Here is a 22,855-nt window from a genome sequence, read left to right as displayed (position 1 = left end):
GATATCAGCTCAGTGCTTTGTGACCACCTAGAGCGGTGGGATAGGGAGGATGGGAGGGAGACACAAGAGGGAAGAGATATGGGAACATATGTATATGTATAACTGATTCACTTTGTTATAAAGCAGAAACTAACACACCATTGTAAAGCAATTAGATTCCAATAAAAATGTTAAAAAAAAAAAAAGTAATCCCAGTCAACAAACAAACAAAAATGTCTGAGCAGGACCAGGACTAGAGACAGGCAAGTGGAGAACAAAGGGCACTTGCCTGACCCCGAGAGTGAGTGTCTGTTTACCCTGTGCACCCTAGCACATCACCTGTCTCCTCCCTGAGCATGAGAGGCAGAGTTTGTCAGAATTCAGAAATGGAAAGATTTTCTCTACCTTTTGTTGGGTTAACTCCTACTAATCCCAGCTCTGGGATCATGCTCTTTGAGAAGCTTTTCCTGACCTCAGTCTTTTAGGCTGATTCTTCCATCCTTCCTATGTGCTCCCACAGTGTCATGTCTAGCTTTGCTGAAGCACTGATTTCATTGCATTATGCCTATTTGTCTCCTCACTAGAAGGCAAGATCTTGGAAGGTAAGAATTGTACCCTACCGATCTCTAAGTGCTCAGGGTCTTGCATTACTGCCACTCAACAAAATACCAACCAAATTCATGGTAAATTAAGAGGTTTTTTTTTTTCTTTATACATTTCAGTTTGGCTAATTCTTCACTAGAAATAAGATGTAACAGAATACAGGGTATCTCCTCCATGAGTACAAACTGAAATTTCATGAGAAAAACAGCTCTTCCAGTGGTTTCTATCTCATCAGCTGAAAACATACTAGGTCTTTTGGAATATCTAGTGTAGCAGGAAAATGTTTAACTTAGAGTTCACATGTCAGTTTCCATATGTAGCCTGAGAAACAAGACACTGAGAATCTTAGCTAACTCACTGTCTAATTATTCTGCCAGCAAGCAGTCTAATTCCCTTACCCGACCTTCAGGGCCCGAAGAAGGAAGGGCAGCAAGCACAGCACACCCAAACCTGTGGCTTAGTGTTAATCCCAGTCAGATCTCCTGGCCTAGCTTGTCTGTGTCGCAAGTCAGTGTAGATGGCATCAAGGGATATACTGGTTACCCAAACTCTGCTGCCACTCTAGATAGCAAAGACCTAAGGTAATAAGAATTCGATGAACTACAACCACGGCCTAAAAAGGGGCACCTTGGTGGCCTTGAGAGGGCTTATATTCCTTGTAGGAATGAAAAACGCTCCTACACAATAACTGGGCCAAGTCTCTGGCCATTCCCATATAACTGAAGAGTCTGCCTGACTTGGCTTTCTGTCCTAAATTGGTATGACCATGCTGTCTAAAATCATCTTATCCCTCTTAAATAATGAAGTACAAATTAATCTTAAATATTGGCATAAGAAAAATTTTATTAGGAAGGTAGCTTTGACTGGGTGAGCCATAAGTAGAAGAGCCCACACTGTTAATATGTTCCAGAACTGTAGAGGGAAGGAGTAATTTCCTAATTTTGTAAAAAATAAATTCTCTGTTTTATCTCACTAGTCTCCATGACCCTCTTCTCATTGTCACAGATAATCGAAAGATGACCTCAGAGTAAAACTCATTCAAAGAAGGTGAAAATGAAGTGATCATGAATACCCAAGGGAGACTCACTGGTAAGTATAGCAGTTCATCATCTGGGGATCTTCGTTTCTTGATGGATGTCATCTGGATGCCATGTGTATTTTGACGAAAAGCTGGTGGAGGAAAAATGCAAGTTTCATCCTGGGAACATTTCTGAAGCAATAAATACATTTATTACACAGACAGTAGCATGAGCAACACTTATGAGATTAGAATTTCTAGTTCTAAGCAGCCAGTAATTGGTGATGATTGCTTTTACCTTAGGTGTAAACCTAGCAATAATGAAGCGGGGAGGAGGGAAGGTGAGGGAAAACAAATGAAAGAAAACCCCGGGGGAGGTCGGGGAGGCTGGGAAATGGCCTCTGGCTTAAGTAGTGCTGCAGGAATCCTTGTGTCTTCCTGGCATGGGTCTGTGAACAGCTGTTCAGGAAAGGAAGATACATTGGTTTTGTGTTTTATTTTTCAGGTCATTTATCTTCCAAGGAGGCAAATGCATGCTATAGAGGTTGTCTTGCCAGTGCATTCAGCCTTGTGAGTTTACTCTTCCGATGTCAGTATGTACACCGCATAACTTTTGATAAGCAGTCTCTCTTTCCAGGACCTCAGTTTTCTCTTTGGTAAAATGAGTGAATTAATCTCATAAATCCCTAAGGTTTCCACAATGTAGAAACTACACCCAGGATCCAGGGTATAGAGAGGATTCTCCTACCAGAGTTCAAATAATCGTTCTTACTGAAAATTACTGATTTGTTGGTAACTGAGGTGCTCAGGGAAGTGTATGGAGCTAGGCCAACAGACAGACCCAAGAGGAAAATAAGGGTGGAGATATAATTATGGATATTATATGTACTATTGATATGGTATATATAATATAAATCCCATACATATGATTTTTTGAGGAATAATTAGGGAGAAAAAGAGACTAACTGGAAAAGCAAATCACACTGAACAGCCAGAAGTTAATGGAGGTCAGTTGTTATACCACTGTTGTCCTGTAAAATGCGACAAAAATTTTTATTTCTTCTGCAGAATAATCAGTAAAAAGACTAAAACCTTTTTCATGATACAATTCATAGTGTGATGTTCTTTACAATACTTGCTGTAGTGATATCAGGCTTATGCAAGACACCTTCTAGAATTATGTGTCACGCTTTAGTAGCTCGTGTGGATCAATGGTTTTCAAACGCTTGTTACCTGAAGAACCTCTGTTACCTGAAGGCCTCTGGGGACGTGTACCTCATGGGCAAGAGGTGGTGTGAGTGGAGCATGAAACCACAGCCCACCCCGACTCCTGCTTCTTCAGCTACAGCAGCTCTGCTTTGCATTTTGCATTCTTTGAAATATTTCTTTAATAAAAGCTTTTACTGCTTAAAGAGACCAGTTGGGAAACAACTGACGTAAATCATTAGCCTCACTATTAATGATGTAACTAAAGCCCCAAGTGGGTCCTACACATCAAGATTCAATGAAACCCAGATCTGCATATTTCCCAGACTGTGCTTTATAAAATGTGTTCTTAAATCTCACTATTCCCCCAGACTCATGAGGAAGGCAGGTGGCATTTTCAACCCTCATGCTCAATAATAGAAAAGTAGATGGATACCAATAGGCTAAGATACTGCTTCTCAAACTTTAATTGGCAACAGAATCACCTGCAGGTCTTACACAACATAGGTTCCTGGATCTCACACCCAGAATTTCTGATTCAGCAAGTCTGGGAACTAAGAATTTGCATTTCTACCCAGTTTCCAGGTGATGCTGACGTTACTGGTTTGGCAGTCATATTTGGAGCGTTGCTGACTAAGAAATCCTCACCGTGATGATTTGCTTTTGAAAAGCTATAGTGTACACCTGGAGTCCATTTCAGCGAGAGCTGCTCCCATCAGCTCTGGGGCCCTGGGTCATACTTGCCTCTAAAGCCCTTAGGTCTTATTCTGCAGCTTCTCAAAGATCACTCCCCAGCCCCCCTCTCTGGAGAAGACTGAACCCTACCCCATTCGGCCACTACAGCTACTTACGGCGCTTCGTACCATCACCGTTCTTTGTGCTGTCCGAGACTTGCTGCTTTCTGATACTGTCTTCATCTGCCTTCCTATCTCTCCCTGGGCAAGCACAGATCCGGGCCTCAAAACAGCGGCGGCCCAGGACTTGCCCGCTAGGAATTAGAGAAGAGGAGAAGAAAGGGTTAAATGAAAAGAATTTGAAAAGACCCCTGCTGGCCATCAACCGTGCACCACCACTACCAGCTCCCTTATGGCTGCTTTGAGGATGGGCCCCAAAGCATCTGGCAGAACACAAAAGTGCTTACACGCCATGAGCAATATTAGTAACTAGCATCCATTTGTTCTGCAAAGAACCTCCAAGCCATTAGCTGAACAGCTGTATTTAGCTACATATTTTGAAGGAAACTTGAGTTAAGCCAGTGGATGTCTCCAGATAAAATCCCCACAGGCAGCTCAGACTTATTCAAAGAAACTGTTAAATGCCTTTAGGGGCCACATGAAAACAAACACTGTCTAATCAGAAACTATTCCAGTCAAATGTCAAGAATTCAGGTATGAAGCGACTTGAACACCTTCCCAATTCTTTTTTTTTTTCTCCTCTACCTTTACCCACCCCGTTCTGTCTCCACTTTCTTAGATCTTTTATGTAAGTGTTTGTAGCGAGGATTTAAAGCACAAAGGACAAAATCAAGGGTAGCTCTCTGCTGCACATGCAAAGGTAATGATAAAGCAAACACAATTTCACTTTGCCCTCTGCCCAGAGTTTCTATAGAATAACAATTCTGCAAATGCCACTTACTCTCTGGTTTCCAGAGTAACGATGATTAAAATTGGACGGCGGTTCATCCCTCCAACACAACTGCTGTTACACATGAAATTGTACAAGACTGTCGTGAATTCAGTGCCAACCTTAACACGGAGAGGGGGAAAAAACAGTCGGTGTTAACCATGGTTTGAACTGACGTTCTTTCTTCTCAGCTCTTCCTTCTTAGTTCTCACTTATTTAAACAACTCCACTTCTGAGGAAGCGATATGCTTTCTTCTACAAAGGCAAACTGTAAAATCCACAGTAGCTTCTTCTTTGCCTTGGATCTTGGGATGCTTAAAGCTAATATCTGTAACATTGGACCCTACCCAAGATGAGATAGGCTTTTAAAAAATAACGATCTTTGACCCTACATATTCATTTGCAAGCTGATCATATCACCTAATTCAAATAGGGTTCATCACATATACGAAAAGACAGAGATGAAAAAATTACTAACTATAGCAGTAATGCTCCAGGGATATTTCCCCGAGGTGGCTAAAAAACAGTACAACATATATGTGAATGTACACTTCTATAAAGTACACTCTGGAGCTTAAAAGGTCCTCAGAATTAAATCATCTAGTCCAGAAAATGAATTTATGGGTGAGGCAATCTGAAGCCCAGAGATGGAGAGTTATAAGCTAAAGGTCCACAGAGTGAGTCAGCAAACGAAGAGTCTCTGTTCTCACTACCCCAGTGTTCTTTCTGCCACACCACTCTGCTTTTCTAACCTGCGAACCTGTACATTCAAACTTCAGCTAAGAGTTCCATCTTAGGGTCTCCCATTTTCAGGCCAGTGTAAAAATACTTGTATCCAGTACTCGTGTACATCCACTACTAGCTGAATTGCCAGTTAAGATCTCTGGATAATAATGCCACGTATAAACTCAACTGTAGATTCAATTATTGTCTGCCTTTAAGATGGGAACATGGGCACAGAGCCACATTACCAAGTACAAATTTAGCACAAATTTAGGAGTTTTGAAGGGGGATAGAGAAGTGGCCTGTGGAGAAGAGGGAGAGAAGAAACACAAAAAGGTTAGTTGTTTTATAACAAGGACTAAAATAGAAATTGATGCTTGAAACACCCCCTATCACCAAAACTAATGATCTCAAGTTTGCCCAACCCTTATCTGTTTACCTGAGGTGGTTCATAAGGTACAAGCACACTCTGTCTTCCTGTGATGGGGTCTTCTACGTACTGGGCATGGCTGTTCCCTTCTACTCGAATCAAATGACTAGGAGGGGCGATCTGTCCTGCAGAACGGAGAAAGAAAAAAAAAATTCTTAGTTCTTCACTCTCAAAACAGAGAAGACAAAATGAAACTGTATGGACAGAACGTTGGTGGCCAAAGAAATGGCTTGTGTAATAGAGGCAATATACATCCTTGAAAAGAGGAATCGATCCTGTTGCCAGAGATCTAACACATGCAAGTATCACCACCCATACAGCCACAGAAAGGACAGGAATGCTCATCTGTATTTAAGGGAACAGTCCCATGTTTCTGGTGCTCAAGGTAAACAATTCAAGTGGTAGAGAACTCTATGACTACATCTCTGACCTGATCCATACAGGTGATTTTTCTAGCTTCTCTGGAAAATGGAAGAAAAAGGAGCAAAGTTAATTAAAAAAAAATATTAGCTTGAGAGAAAATACTGCCCCCAAATTGACCATTAAAAACACTCAATAGGAAGCTATGGATGGAAAGGATATAACTTTCACTTTGCCTATTCTTCTTTTCGTCATGAAGTCTCCATCTTACTTTGGTCATAAAGATGGGAAACTTACTGTTTTTATTGCGCTGCAAGAGCCCCAGGTTAGAGGGTAAGAAACGGCAAGCAAGTTTTAAAAGAGTATAGGCACAGTTTCACAAAATGTGATACCTGGTGGAACTCGAAAAGAAAGAAGCTGCTCTAAGAGTTAATGACATGAAAGTGTTTTTTAACCTTTGGCTGAACGTTCTCATTCTACAAGTTGGATATTCAATACAAGTAAAAAGCTAAGTGTATCAAGATGCTCTCTGCTCTCTGAAGCATCATCTTTTATGGCAAAAACTAAAAACAACTATTATGTCAACCAGTGAGAAAAAAAAAATAAGAAATGGTTATGTCACCTTGAGGAATGGAGGGCAATTATGGAAACCTATAATGAAGCCTAGGGAATAACCTTTATAGCATATTGTTAAGTGAAAAGCAAGATGCAAAGGTATGGATAATGAGATCATATAAACAAGGACTAGAAATTAATGTGTAAAAAATAGTTGTATTAAGCTGGGAGGATTTTAACTTTCTCTTTTTAAATGTCTATTTTCTTTCTCCATTACTTTTTTCTCTAGCATCTATTATGTTCTCTACATATACACACTCTGGCTACCTACCAATCTTTCCATTTTTCATATAATTTCTATAAAAAGTATCCTAACTCCCAACCCTCCTGCACCCTCATCACGCTTTGATGAATCTTTTTGCTTTCTTCTGTCCTTCTTTTCTATTTTTGTCTTCTTGACTTAGCCTGCCTTCAAAGAACTTTAGAACAGCAGATGTAAGGGAACCCTTGGAAATAATGACCTCTTCTGTAAAACTGTTACTGGATCTGAGGCTCAGAGGCTGGGGCCTAACTTACCTATGGATACAGCACTTAAAGGTCGCCCCAAGATACCTGCTCTTTGACTCCCAGTCCTTCACTTTACTGTTTCCCGTCCCCAGCTTACGTTCTAGATCTTCTGTTAACTCTTCTTATCCATTATTTGTCTTCATTTCTTTTCCTTAGTTCTTACTTCCTTCTTCTATTTTTTTTTTTAATATTTCTCATCTTTTATGCTCCTATCTCTTCCCCTTCTAGACCCTAATTGGTCTGGCCTTGACAATCACCCTGGGAGAGGCACTGAAGCCCCTAGCCAGGGCCCAACAGATCAGGGGCCACATGTTCTCCTTAAACCCTCCCATTAAAAAAAAAAAAAAAAAGAAGAAGGAAGGAAGCAGTAGTAGGGAGTAGAGAGGCAAGTCCAGGTCACTGAGCAATTACCAATATTAAAATAAACAGTTCAGTCATTGTGAAAGCCTGAAATTTACTCATCATTATTCTCAGACAGTCTTGTCAGCCAGAAAGGTAGCCTGAGCTGCCATCAGCCAGCAGAGGTTGGAACCAGGTAAGTGGGCACCAAACAAAAGTCTCCACAGGAGCTCCATTTCAAGGAACTTAGTTGAACGGCCACAGATCCCCATTCTCCTTACCCTCGTTGAATTCACGGCTCAGCTCATGGTTGGGGCACCTTTTCACCACTTCAGTGACGTGCTCGGCCTTCTTGTAGACAGGCATGGCACGGATGACGGCGCCCTGAGGGGGTGGGGTCATCACCTTGATTTGGATGGGGCATGTCTTCGCAATCTGGCAGTACAGTTTCTTCAGTTCAGTGGAATACTGCTTAGAGATGAGCCAATGGTAGAGGAAAGAAAAGAAACAATAGGAGACACTGTTCAAAATACCTGTTCAAAATCAGAACAAGGAACATGCATCTACTTTCTGTAAACACATACCTTTATAGCTGCCTGTATGAAACCGAGCAGGACCCTGTGGGGCTCCTGGGTAGAGAAGCCTTTCCAGGTCCCCCATTCCTTGTTTGTAGGGAACAGACTCTAGCCTCCATGACCCTCCCTGAGCCCCAAAGGGAAGTTTCAAACATTTGCTAATCAGGGAAGGGAGAGGATGCAGAGACAAATGAGGAACAGCCAAAAAACAATAGTGCAGCCTTGGGGCAGGTCCTGGCTCTGCCTCAAGGGATCCACAGAACAATATCTTGAGCTCCTTACAGAACCAAAACCCCCAACAAATGGAGTTAGCATTCTTCATTCCAGAGAAGACCACTTGAGGCCAGATTAAAGCAACCAGAAAAACTCATCAGACTACCTGAGACCAGATTAAAGGAGTGCAGCCTCTGCACACACCACCCTAATCTTATCAACTCTGCCCTTGAACCATCACTATAAAACTCCTCACCAAATCCTCCAGGGTTGGGTCACACAGTTATTGAGGGCAGGAGCCCACTCTGCCCCCCTTTGCCTGGCAAAGCAATAAAGCTATTCTCTTCTACTTCACCCAAAACTCTATCTCTGAGATTAGATTCGGCACTGGGGTGCAGAGGCTGAGCTTTCGGCATCACGTTCACCGTTGGCTACTATACGCATGACATCTAGCAATCTTATTCGAGGGGATTACATTCATTGATCAAATTAATCATTTCTTTCCACTTTAAATAAAATCCTATGTCTACAAACTATTTCACATTTTATCAAAACACATTTATGTCATTATTTCCTGTTATCTTCTCTTTAGGATGAAGAAAGATATTCTCAGAAATATTTCAATGATTAACACTATGAACAGCTTTACAGAGTACCAGAAACTAAATGGAAAAACAATGTCCTCATGTACTGAGTATTATTAAACAGACTATAATTAATCCCCCCCTTATAATACTCATAGGAATTAGGGTTTATGGAAAAAAATGTTTTAAGATAGAATATCTGGCAGATAGCGAAGACATTTTACCTGAGGTCAACCAACTAGAAAACTGCAAAGCAAAATTTCCCGCAAATGGCTGCACTTATCTTCTAAGGTCATAGCCTAAAAGAATGAGGGATCTGGAAGGGGCCACTTGGTCATACGCTCTCATGAAAGAAGGACTGCTCTACTACAACACAGCAAAAAGATTATCTTTTCACTCACAAGCGACTGAAATTTTTCCTCCCCACACTACCTTCTGTAGGGAGAGGAAGTTCAGTGGTTGGTTGACTGTAAAATTAGAAAACAGGGTGGAGAAAGCATGACACCTTGAAGAAAAAGTTCCATCCTTGATGTTTCCTCTTCCCACCTCTGAAACCGTACAGAAAGTCTACATTCTAATCCTTACACCATCTTAAACCTTATCACCCCTGTTCTCTGGGTCAATGCCTCATCACTGCATTCCTCCTCATTCTGATGTTGAGTGAAACCACCCAGGTAGTGGAATTGCTGGCCAAGAGCAGGGTACCTAGTAACACTTACCCAAACAAAGGTAAACAGACACACACAGGTTACAATCCTAAATTGGCAGCAACATCCTTCCAGGGAAAAGACACTGGGGAGCAGGAGCCAGAGTGGCAAAGGGATTCATTATTGCTATGTTCCAACCCAACTCTGAATAGAGGCAAATGTCCCATGGAAAAACGCATTTAAAAGGGCTTCCCTGGTGGCGCAGTGGTTGAGAGTCCGCCTGACGATGCAGGGGACACAGGTTCGTGCCCCGGTCGGGGAGGATCCCACATGCCGCGGAGGATCCCACATGCCGCGGAGCGGCTGGGCCCGTGAGCCATGGCCACTGAGCCTGCGCGTCCGGCGCCTGTGCTCCGCAACGGGAGAGGCCACAACAGTGAGAGGCCCGCGTACCGCAAAAAAAAAAAAAAAAAAAAAAAAATTGCTTTACCTCTTCCTTTTGAAATATAATATTTATTTAAATAATCTTTCTTTTTCTCCCAAGAATTTCATTATATGAAATTTTCAGTTAAAAATTTCCTAATACTAGATGTGTATTACATAATTGTTTCTCCATGCCCACAGGTCAAGGATTAAACACAGCAAAAGGGTTTTATATAGCGTGAAGAAATAGGAAGCATGCCATAAATCAACCACAGAAAAAGAATTCTACTTGGGAAACACTGAATGAAATCTAGGTGGATATTTTTCCTCTAGTGTTTTTAACCAATGACTTTACAAATAAAGACAACGTCTTAAAGCATGTTATGAACTCATTTTTATTGAGAACTCTCAGAAAATAAGCATATCTGTTTGTGTTTTAACTAAACTAGGAGATGTATAATCTGAACATGAGTTTCATAAAATGCACCTCAGGAAAGATGATTGCAAAAAAAGTTTGTCAGCTAACACCTAAAGGCAAATAAGGCACCCATCCAAGCGTGTGAAGATTGCAAGAAAAGAAGGATAAGTAGGACAGTTAAGAAAAACGTTCTGTTTCAATAGCTGATATACTGTAAATCACACTTGACAGACTAAAACGTAAAAGTACTAAGAACAATCTTAGGCATCATCAGGTTAAATCTTCACTCATCCTTAAGAGGTGGGAGGGGGAATCTAATTTCTGTGTTTCAGTAATGATATTCAATAATAACTTCACCATTTTCTGAGCGCTGGAGTAAGAAATTTAATCTTCACAGAAGCCTAATAGGAAGGTACTACGGATCTACAATCTCTTATCTGAAACCCCTGGGGCCAGATGTTTCAGAATCCAGAATTGTTTAGATTTTAGAAAGGGAGTAGAGTTCATATAGCGTATGTTATAAACACCTCCAGGAGGATTTAGTGGGCCACCCTATAAGCAAATCTTAATATTTCTGCAGAATCCATGAAGATTCACACGAAGTAGGAAATGACCATAAACCCTCAATGTTCAGGCCAGGTTTCACCACCACCTGAGTTTGCCACGAACTTATGAAATTAAAACAAAAGCAAAGCAACTTTTGTTTTTCAGAGTTCTTTGAATTTCAGAATTTCAGATAACAGATAATGGATCAGTATTATTATCCCCATTTTATAGATAAGAAGAAGGCAGAGGACTTGCCTGAGGTCACAGAGAAGATCTGGTTAACCACCAGGATACAGGAATCACCCATAGTCCTGGAACAGCAGCTCCTCATCTCTCATTCTCTCGGCCCTGCAGTGCATATTTCTGTACTTCTACTTTTTTTCTAATTCTCAAACGTGTGGCTATTTGCCGAATCAACCTAAGAGGTACACAATCTTCTCTAACATTAAAATGGAGCTCAGAAATGATCTACTTACCATCAATAATTCCTCTTTATTTATGTCTCAGTATAATAATGTTTGCTCATTTCAGTGCAGGGAGAAGCAGCAAGTGATAGAAGGGAAACAATCCTGGACTAGGAGGAAGCCGACCTAGAGTCTAGGACCAGCTGTCTGTCAGTAATTCTATTACGGCTCTGGGGAATTCATGAAAGCAGTCCTGCTCTTTCGCATGGTGTATGAAGGCCCTTTGTGTTCTGGCTTCATCTTTCTCTCATTCCCTCCCCCCACCCCCCAAACACACGCACTTCCCACTCCCATGTTGTACCCATGCAAACCTCATCATGCCTCAAACGCACCATACATTCATCAGCCACAATTCAAACATATTTTCCTTCTGTTCTCCACACCGTGCCAGGAAAATTTAGATATTACTCTTAAGCTAGGGCTGCATCTGGGGCTGTAAACCATATTTTCCAATTTTAGTGATGAGGGTTTACTACTGACTGAATCTAAATGTCTGACCAGGGCCAGGATACGTTCCAGTTGTTGCTTCCAGTTAAACTTCCAGAACTGCTGTTCAGTAATCAGAGGGGCTGAAGTGGTCTGGCATGGTTCCTTCTTGACAAAGCCAAGTTTCTGCTACTCTATTTCCTTCATTATTTGCAAATTGGTTCTGTGATGACATTTAATATTTTTCCGGTACTAAATTCAGTCTCCCTGGCCTACAGTGTATTCATAATTCCTTCGACTTGCCCACTTCCCCCACCAAATAGTCACTATCATCTTCACCAATTTTCCATGCTTCTCCAAGATCACTAAAAACGGGAATCTAATTTACGCCAAGATTTTAAAATACCCTGGTGATTTAAGTCAGCAGAGACTACAAATTGGAATACATCTGGATTCTTTGAATGTCTCTCTTCCTCTCTGGGGCTTTGAAAATTGACCTCTAAAATGCTCCCAAACATTGACCTGAGATTCTGGAAATCTAAAGACCAATTTCTTCTTTGGGGTATGTATGCTTTGTTTTCCTTTAATCAGCTTTGAAGTGTAATTTACTATAAAATACACCAATTTTTAAGTGTACATGTTGGTGACTTTTGACACGTGTATGCTCTAATGTAACCACTATCATGAGTAAGATACACACTATTTCCATCCCCTCCCCAGCCTTCCCTGAGTCCCCACCCCTCATCAAAATTATCTTTTTCCCCTTTGCAGTTAATCTTCACCCCAACCCATTCTCAGGCAATCTGTACCTGCTTTCTCTTGTTACACTTTTGCCTTTCTAAATTTTTATAGAAATGGAATAATACTGTCCATTATGTGCCTGGATTCTCTCACTTAGCATAACGCTTCTGAGATTCACCGATGTTTTTGCATGTATCAGCATTCTATTTTATTATTGAATGGAATTCTATTATTTATCAAGTCACCAATTATTTCCAGCTTTTATTTACTAGGAATAAAACTACAGTTGGTTTCCATATCTGGGGGTTCCACATCCACAGATTCAACCAAGCATGGATTGAAAATATATGGAGGAAAATTTTTCCACAAAGTTCAAGAAAGCAAAACTTGGATTTGCCATGCCAGCAACTATCTACATAGCATTCACATTGTATTAAGCATTATAAGAAATCTAGAGATGATTTAAAGTGTAAAAGAGGATGTATGTGGGTTAAATGTAAATGTTATACCATTTTATATAAGGGACTTGAGCATCTGTGGATTTTGGTATTCACTGGGGGTCCTGGAACCAATCTCCCATGGATATGGAGGGACAACTGCGTTATGAACATTTATATACAAATCTTAGGACATATGTTTACATTATTTTGGATAAGTACTGCAAGCGTGATTGCTGATTAAGTGTATGCTTAACTTCATAAGAAACTTCCAAACTGTTTTACAAAGAAGTTGTGCCATTTTACATCACCACCAGCAGCGTATGAGGGCTTCATATCCTTGCCAGCACTTGGTATTGTCAATTTCAATGCCATCCTAGCAGGTATGTAGTGGTCCTCACTGTGGTTTAAATTAGCATCTCCCTGATGTTTAATGATCTTGAGTATCTTTTCATATACATATATACTTTGTTTATATTTAATATAATGAAAAGTTTAAAATATAAATATATTTATATTCACTTTATATTATTTTTATATACTTATTTGCTATTCTTTTCTGAAGTGTGTTCAAATCTTTTATACTTTTTAAATTTTCATTTTTTAATTGGGTTGCTTGTGTTCATAATTTGAGTGAAAAGAGTTCTTTATGTATTCTGGATACAAGTCCTTTATGTAATATAAGTTAAAAAATCATATATTTTCTCCCAGGCTATAGATTGCCTTTTTTACCCCACCTCTGTGCTTTTCCAAAACAGTTAATTTTAAGAAATTATCACTATTTTGCTTTTAAGGCACATGCATTTTGTGTCCTAAGGAATTCTGGTCTAATTCAATGTTAGAAGGATTTTCTATGTTTTCCTGTAGAAGTTTTATAATCTTAGCTCCTGCATTTAGTCCTATATCTACTTTCAGTCTCCTCTTTCTCTCCCTTCTCTTCCTCTTTCTCTTCTTCTTTTTAATGGATATTCAATTGTTCCAGCACAGTTTGTTGAAAAGATTATATTTTCCTCCTATTGAATACCCTTGGCAACTTTTGTGAAAATTAATTGACCGTATGTGTTCAGGTCTTTATCTGAACACTGCCTTCTTTTCTATTGATCTATTCATACAACAGTATCACATTGTCTGGATTACTCTAACTTTATAGCAAGTCTTAAAATCAGGTAATCTAATTCTTCCAATTTTGTTCTTCTCTTCCAAAATTGTTTTAGCTATTCTAGGTCCTTTGAATTTCCATATAATATTTATAAGAAATATGTCAATTCCCACAAAAATGCCTGGTAGAATTTTGGATGAGACTGTGTTGAATATATAGGTCATCTTGAAGACAATATCTTAGCAATATTGTATCTTCTAATCCATGAACATGGTATATATTTCCATTTAATTAGAACATGTTTACTTTCTCTCAGGAATATTTTATAGTCTTCATTGTGCAAATCTTGCACAAATTTGTTAGATTACTTTTTTAATACTTTTTTTTTTTTTTTTTTTGCGGTATGCGGCCCTCTCACTGCTGTGGCCTCTCCCGTCGTGGAGCACAGGCTCCGGACGCGCAGGCTCAGTGGCCATGGCTCACGGGCCCAGCCGCTCCGCGGCACGCGGGATCCTCCCGGACTGGGGCACGAACCCGCGTCCCCTGCACCGGCAGGCGGACTCTCAACCACTGCGCCACCAGGGAAGCCCTCTTTAATACTTTTTAATTGTAAATAATACTTTAAAATTTTACATTTCTAATTGTATTTTTCTAGTACATAAAATATAATTGATTTTTGTATATTGACCATATATCCTGTCAATATACAAAATCTTTCTAAACTTATTAGTTCTAGTAGTTTTTTGTAAGTACAATTTTCTACATAGATGATGATGTCAACTGCAAGTAAAGCCAGTTTCATTTCTTCTTTTCTAACATGCATGACTTTTAATTTTTTATTCTTGTCTAACTACATTAATTGAACTATCATTCAATTTGCTATTGTTTTGTTTTTCTTCTTTAAATTGGTATCTTAGATCATTGATTTTAGACTTTCATATTTTCCTAATATAAGCATTTAATTCTACAAAGTTCACTTTAAGCACTCCTTTAGCTATATCTACAACATTCTGATGTATCTAATTTTTAACATTGAGGAACACATGAAGCATTTCTTTTTGGGGGGTTGGGTTCTATTATACTTCGTATCCAATGTAATAAGGGACTATACAACATTCTTGAGAGAAATAATTCTTTCTCTAGGTTTTTGGTTTGTTTCATGGATTCCACTTCTAGTTTGAACTTATTTCCCCTTTGCACATTTTCTTACCATTCTAAACAGATTTTTTTTCATTGTTCTTCCAAGGTTATATTTATCTCTAGCTAGGTTTTTCCTACTGACAGGTATCAAATCAAGAACCCAACTGATTTTATACCTGAAAAAGAATCTACTATAACTTAAGAATTTCTTTGGTGATCCAAGTCCACTGCATTGAATTTCCAGCAGCTTTTTGGGTGGATATTAAACATTCCAAACTTTATGTTTGAAATTATAAAGTTTCTCTCCCTGTAGTGCTGTTGCTATTAGAAGCAGTTATGGAGATTAAAAACTTATCCAACTTCTTTTTTTTTAAATAAATATGTCTGTTTTCATAGTTATAACAGCATGTATACATAAAAAAATTATGGAAAAAAGAAAATATATGACATATTCCCCCTACCCAGAGATACATACCCCTAACATTTTAGACTTTTTCCTATACATGCGCGCGCACACACACACACACACACACACACGCACGCACACATATACACAAACTGGGGCATATCATAAAAAGTTTAGTATCTTTTTTTATTTAACATATCATGAGCCTGTTCTAGTTTTAAAATATAATTTTATGTGGTTATGTTTATAGTATTAAAAAGGGATATACTATGATTTATTTAAGCATGTTTTCTTTTATAGTATAAATTACTCCATTGTAAAAATATTAAAAATAACACTGAAGAGCTGAAGAGCACATTTTAGTATATAAATCTTTAGTACATAAATTAATTTTAACTGAATCTCTTGAAACTGGATAATTGAGTCAATGTATATTTTAGCATTGTAGAAGTCTGAGGTCAATTTGAATTTTTTTCCTTTAAATTAAGCAAGCTGCTTATTTCTCCCTAGATATTTTCAGGATTTTGTTTCCTTCTTTATTCTGTTTTTGTTTTTGTTTTAAGTGAGAATGTTTCTAAATATATCCTTTTTTTTCTCAAAATAACTTGGAAATTGGTGAGCTCTTTCAACTTACATGCCTGAACTCAAATCAGTAAATTTCTTAGTTTTTCCTTTTTTTTACTTGTGTTTTTGTTCCTTCTGCTCTTATTAGTTTCTAGAAACATATAAGTCTTACTCTGGATATCCCTCTCTATCCACCATACATTTTATATACTCAAACACTAATTGTTGACATCTTTTTATTTTATTTGCATTCTGGGAAAGTTTCTCAAATTTGTTTTCTCTACCATAAGTATGGCTTTCTAGAGTTAATTCTGTTCTATTCTACTACAAAGAATTGAAATTCTTCTATTGCATTTCAATTGAACTTGCTTATCTCATCTATCTCCCTTTTTACCTTATCCAGTCATCTTTTCATCGGAACTTGCTACTCTAGGTTTATTATTTTCTTCTCCAACTTTACAGTGCTTATGTTTTATTACTTTGTACTGAAGCAACATTTTAAACCTTTTTTTTTTCAGTTTTTTCGATGCTTTTGCTTTCTTTGGTTCATTAAAATCATGTTCCCTTATGCTTATTTTTTTTTAAATACAGGCCCTTAATTTGCTTTTGTAGTTTTCCATGAATATAGCAAGCTATAGCAAGAGCTAGTATGGGCATCCTTTGACATTTTTCAATTCAGTTCCATACTTTTTAGGTAATAAATTTGCTACAGGAGACTGTCAATAGCTTGAGTGTCTAATTTAGTTAGGCATTTTTCTGGAATTCATAATATTTTAGTGGAAAATAAAATGTTGACTACCTTAGAATCTGCTAAGCAGTTGCCATTGCAAACTAGAAATCAAATCTATTTATCTACCCCTTTGCACATCATTCAATAACTATGGAACAAACATTTACTTGAGCACATACTATATGATGCCAGGTACTCTATTCTGTACTAGGAACAGACAGAAATAAGACTTAAAAACCCTCAAATGGAGAAATGTAAAATGTAAAATAAATTGGAAGAAAAAATTACTCAGTCCTTACCCTCAAGTTGCTCACAGTTTAGAAGTAGAGTGAAATACAAACAATGCTATAGGTATGTAAAGTGTTATGGAATTACAGAGGATAGAGCAATTAACTACTAATTAATAAATTTGATATTTATTGAGAAAGTACTATATTTAAGAGTCTGTTTTAGGTTTGGAAATTCAGAAGTGAACAAAAGCAAAGGCTCTAAAGGTGCTCACATTCTAGAATAAACAAGTGAATACTATGTCAGATAGTGGATAAAGAAAATCAGAGTAAATTTAAAGGCAGTAGAGAGTCAAGAGCCAGGAGTTAGAGACCATTATATGAGGAAGACATTATTTTATCTAGAGTTGTCAGAGAAGAATACTTTGGTAAGTTGATAGTTAAAGAAAGATCTGAAGGAAGCATTGGAGTGAGCCATTCATACTCCTAGGGAAATTATGTTCCAATTACTGAAGACAGCAAGTGCTAAGGTTCTGGGGTGGGTATGTCTGTCATGAAGGCCAGTGTCACTGGAGAGCAGTGAACAAAGGATACAGTGATAGGGGATATGATCAGAATTTAGAGAGAAGTTGGGGCCCAGACCATGCAAGGTTTTTGGCCAGAGTAAGGATTTCAGTTTTCCTTGATGTGAGAGAGGAAGCCACTGGAGAGGTTTGAGAAGGTGACATGATCTGATTTGCATTTTAATAAGATTCTGGCTGTTATGTGAAGAATAAACTCTGTTGACCAAAGATGGAAGTAGAGAGACCAGCAAGGAAGCTACCGCAAATAATCCAAGTGAAAAATATGAGAGTGGCTTAGACCAGCAGGGGAGCTGGTGAAGAGCATCTGGTTTCCAGATATATTTTAACCAGATTCACTGATGGATTGGTTGGAATAAGAGAGAAAGAGAAAAGTAAATATATTCCACTAAAGCAGAGAAGAAAGGTTTTATAGAGGTAGTGATATTTAAACTAGGCCTTAAAAAAGACAAGTTATTCACCAACTAGACGGTACACCAAAAAACAGGAGGAAGGAAGAGTCAAGAGGCAGAGGGCAGGCTCTCTATGAAGAAAGAACATCATGAGTACAAGCAAAGAGATGTTAATATGGTTGAAATAGAGATGTGCTGGGGGAAGAAGGAGGAGAGGCAGAGCAGAAAGCAATGAGGCTAAGCGAAGAAGGCAGCTACCAGATTCAGAGGAGACTTGGATGTCACAAGAAACAGGTGGACTCTACCAGCAGGCAAAGGAGAGTCACTGACGATTGCAAAGCAGGGTAAAGACCTAATCAGTGTCTATGTAGTAAGTAAAACAAAGCTGATAGGAGCAAGACTGAGGCAAAGTAGGGAGAAGGGAGACTTATTAGGACCCATTCAGACAAGAAATGAGGGGAGCCTAAACTAGAGCAGTACAAATGAAGAAAAAGGTGAAGAGATGGAAGAAATATTTTGGAATTACTAAAACTCAGTCTTCTAGCTTTCATCGTGAAAGATACGCATGGAAGTACCGAAACAGGCCAAGAACTATTATTCATTAGAACTAAAGTGCTTGCAAAAATAATATGTCATTTTCTTATCTCTTTTCTAAAGTCAAAGTAGAATGAATGAGAGTTAGTTTTAACACAGGGCTCCTGACATTCAGGAGCAAAATGAGACAGGACTTAGTCATTGGACTCATCAACAGATAGAGAAAAGAAAAAATGATTTGTTCTAATTCCGGACAAGGAAAATAAAATACCATGAGGTAACACTGGAATTAACAGGCCAATTTTGTTGTAGAAGAGGAAAGGGCTTAATTCTTAAAGCCAAAAGCTTTGGAAAAGGACTCTTATCCAAAACCAATAATGGGAAGCAATATTTACTGGACTAGGGGTCAAAAGACAAGATTTAAACTCTGCCTCTTCAATTTATTCCCTGAGTCTTTATGCAGTTACTTCACCTCTCACAAACATAAAATAGAAAAAAATTATAATATGCAATATACATCTCTTAGAGTGGAGGAAAAAAATCACAGATATGAGAAGCCTTAGTCAATGGCAAAGACCAACATAAAAGGCATGTATGCATTATGATTATTACTGAAGCCTCCTATTTCTAAGATCGTCCACAGAAAGTGCTTAGTGTAGCTTAAGTAATCTTGGGAACACTGTGGAAATATGATTATTTCAACCTTTCAGGAACTGGTTGTTGCCAGATAATAAAAGTCTGCTAAAGTTTGAAGATTAACCATTTGCAATGAATCACACAGTTCATATTTATCTGCTAGTAATCACTGGGTTCTAAACTGGATTCAAGTTACTAGATTCATTTGTGTAAAAAACTAATGGATTTTGTTGATCTGCTTCCACACATTTGTAAAATATGCATGCATATATCCATAAGTACATGTAATATAATTTTATGTGAACTTAATATTTACTTACACTACACTGCTCAAAATTTAATCTCAGTGGTCTGGCATTTCTATTTCTCATGTTTTTAAGACTTATTCATGTTCTCACATACAGATGTATTTCCTTCATCTTAATTGTTGGAAGGAAAGAAGGGATTGAAGTGGAATGGAGGGAGATCTTTTGCTTTATCTGCTATATTTTATTTAAAGAAAAGATTTGAAGCAATATGGAAACATTTTGGTAGATATTCAGATGTCTAACTTTACTTATTGTTTTTTATATGCTTGAAATATTTCCTAATTAAAATTTTTCTTAAATGAATTTAGCATGGGCAGCACCAACCTGTAAAATCATTGCAGACTTATGATTTTAGAAGACACAGAATATAGAAATAAGATATTAGAACCCAGAAGAAACATTACAGCACATCTTGTCTAAACCTGCTTCTCTTGATTTTCAGATACAAAAGTTAGGTTTAGAGAGGTGAAGTTAGGTCATTAATTCAACAAGTATTTATTAAGCAGCTGCTTCATGACAGGCTCTGTCCTAGGTTCCAGGGAACTAGCAGTATTCCTTACCCTAAGGGAGTTGGTTTAAAGGAAGCACTGACATTAAATAAATTATTTCTAAAATTGTGACATATGTTCTGAAAAAGCAGAGGGAAACAGGATAAAACATGGGTCTCTACTTAGTCCCGAGGGTTAGGAGGGCATCCCTGAAAAAATGATTTCTACTGGTTGCTCAACTAAATCTAGGCAACATGGGAATAAACTCAGATTTTCCTACTTCTGAAAAGCGCATATTTTTTACAACTTTAACATACTCTAATGATTGAGTTTCCACACACACAAAAAATTGACATTTTAAACCAAGGATTTGGTTCTATGCTTCTTTTATTGACTCACCTGTTTCAAGGAATTTTTAGTGTAAGACACATTTGCTAAGCTTTTCTTAGGTTAGATCAGGAAAAGCTTAGAAATCATTTGGTCCAGACACTACAGTTACAGAGGAGGAGCCCAAGAGGAATTGATTCCAGAGAGGAAATGAGACTTGCTTAAATCCATTCAGCAATAAGGACCGTCTTGACATAAAGACCATTGTTCCTCGCCATGCATCATGCAGTTGGCGCTCATTGTATGGGGCCAAAAGGGAACTGGTGTATTTGGTGGCAGAGTGAATTTATATAAATGCAATATGATTAGAAAAACAGATACAAAGCTCAGAGGTCATCTAAAAAATAAAATATGACCACCAATTTCCTACAGGAGTACAATATTCCATAGTGCTTTTTCGACCCAATATCACATTCTTTTTAGTTTAGTAAATGTTTCTCTAGAAATTGAGATCTTTCTTCCCTATTTTGTAACTATATTCTCAGAATGGGATCTTGAACAAAAGAATAACATGAAATGCCCACCAGTTTCTTTAAGAACCAATTCTACTCCAGCTGATCCTAGGTTTGATAAGTCAGCAGTGGACTGTACTAATCTTTGTACCTAGTTAGGTAAGACTGCACGTGAACTTGTGGCTGCTTAAATTATGCAAATCTTAATGTGAAATTAGAAGATGAAATACTGTGATGAGAAGAAACAAGTAAAGAAAGCACATGTGAAAGAATTTTCTTCCAAAGATAGAAGTATCTGATCTCTCCAAAGAAGTCATGGACTTCTGACACTCACTCACTGAGGAATTTCAGGCAATGCATAGGATCTCCCTGAACCCTGAGCCAATAATCCACAGGGCGAGAATGAGGAAGCTCTGTTAGATGATCTATAATGTTTCTTCTATTTTGAATATTTTATGATCTGGTACAAATCTGTTACAGACACCAGTTACCAGGTTCACATTGGCAAGGTAACTCTTTATAAAGAGTGTGGAAAACAAAGTATTGATCATCTTTCTGATTCCAGATCGAAAATATATAAAAGAGTAGGAGTCAATGTATGTACTTACGTGTATGTATGCACATTCGAGAGTGTGTTTATTCCTAGGAAGTACTAGCCTACAAGCAAGAATGAAGAGGCAAATTTTGGGGTGGGCCTCAACCAAATTTCCTCTTACACAGTCTTGAACATCCACAGGAGCAAAGTATTTCTACAGTGGTATGGAACAGAGATGCCTCAAAACTAACACATGAAATAAACTCTTTGTTGCTATACACTATCCCTGACAAAATGCAAAAGCAAGCTTTGCCTAAGTTTTGTTTTGGAAGGGAAGGGGAGGGAAGAGGTTTGGTGTATTGAGGAGTGAGCTGATCAAAGCCAAATATCATGTTCAAATAAAATAACTCCGGGGATTTTGGAAAACAAGAGTAAATTCAGCTCCTTTACTAATAACATGTTGCAAAGAGAAGGGGGGAAAAAAGCATTCCACTAACTATGTCCCACCGTCACCACCTGCCTCAGTCGACATACTATATTACACGCTCTTGGCTGCCAGACCGGTAATTCAGTATCACAATGCATAGAGATGCCAGCTAATATCAGCACACACCTGCGTAATTTTTTAACCGCTCTCTTTCCTAAAGGTGGAACAAAGACCCTTCCTCCCCACTCCATCAAACAAAACAAAAAACAACTTTACTCTTTCAACCTGTTCCAGAAGAAATGCCACACTATATGAAAATCCCAATTGCGAGGCTGCCTTGACCCACAATTCTCCAAGAATATGGATAGTATAAACAAATCAATAATTATATAATCCACCTTACTACTCAAGGGAAGCAATTGTGTAGGGTAGCATCAATTCCATCCTGATGCTACAGTGCCAGCTTCCAGATAAATCCACATCTGGCATGCTGTCATGCTAGAAGAAAATGTCTTAAATTTTTTCTCATGTAATACTATGTACATTATGACCTACTACTGGCCATTAGCCCACAGAACTAACCTTAGCATATAAAACCAGACGCAGGTGAGGTCCATTAAGACTTAGGGCCAATTACCTACTCTGAAGATGGCTGGGTCGTAAAAGGAGAGTTAAACCTAAGCTAATGCTTAAAAACATCAGTGACATTTCTGGCCTTCTGCAAGAATTTGGGTTGATTAAAATTAACAGAAAAAATAATGAGACTTACAGATAATCTAAAAGACAACTACCATTCACTAACAGGAAATGCTAGGTGCACTTCTAGTTTTTAATTCTTTTTTTCAGAGAGTTCAAAGAATACAAGAGGTGAAAGGCGTGGGTCTGTGCTACCTTAAATAACGTAAAATATTTGGCAGGGGGCAAAAAAAAAAGTAAGCTCAAAAGCTGTCACGACAGCGTTCATCCACGCTCAGCGATCAACAAGTACGAAGCCTGCCTTAATTTAGGCAGAGCAATCCTAAAACGTTCAGTGACTTAAATTTTTTTTCTTTTCTAAACTGTACTCTTGGGA

At 38.3% G+C, this 22,855-nt stretch overlaps 1 protein-coding gene across 13 annotated transcripts in view; it reads right to left on the bottom strand.

The window, feature by feature from the left end:
- Nucleotides 1-22,855, bottom strand: part of TP63 (tumor protein p63) — a gene marked incomplete at both ends in the record, with an annotated part of 241,562 nt that overhangs the window by 23,164 nt on the left and 195,543 nt on the right. For 9 of the 13 annotated variants that reach the window (XM_079922211.1, XM_079922216.1, XM_079922217.1 and 6 more), the window contains 5 exons: nt 1,670-1,752; nt 3,658-3,794; nt 4,442-4,551; nt 5,592-5,707; nt 7,685-7,871. In XM_079922211.1, coding sequence (XP_079778337.1) covers nt 1,670-1,752; nt 3,658-3,794; nt 4,442-4,551; nt 5,592-5,707; nt 7,685-7,871 — 633 coding nt within the window. The remainder of the gene's footprint in view (nt 1-1,669; nt 1,753-3,657; nt 3,795-4,441; nt 4,552-5,591; nt 5,708-7,684; nt 7,872-22,855) is intronic. The other 4 variants (XM_079922219.1, XM_079922214.1, XM_079922222.1 and 1 more) reach the window with 1 other exon arrangement.

Source organism: Stenella coeruleoalba (assembly GCF_951394435.1).
Source record: "Stenella coeruleoalba genome assembly, chromosome: 5".
Lineage (NCBI taxonomy): Eukaryota > Metazoa > Chordata > Mammalia > Artiodactyla > Delphinidae > Stenella > Stenella coeruleoalba.
The sequence above is the reverse complement of the archived record's forward strand: the minus strand, read 5'-3'. Positions and strand labels throughout refer to the sequence as shown.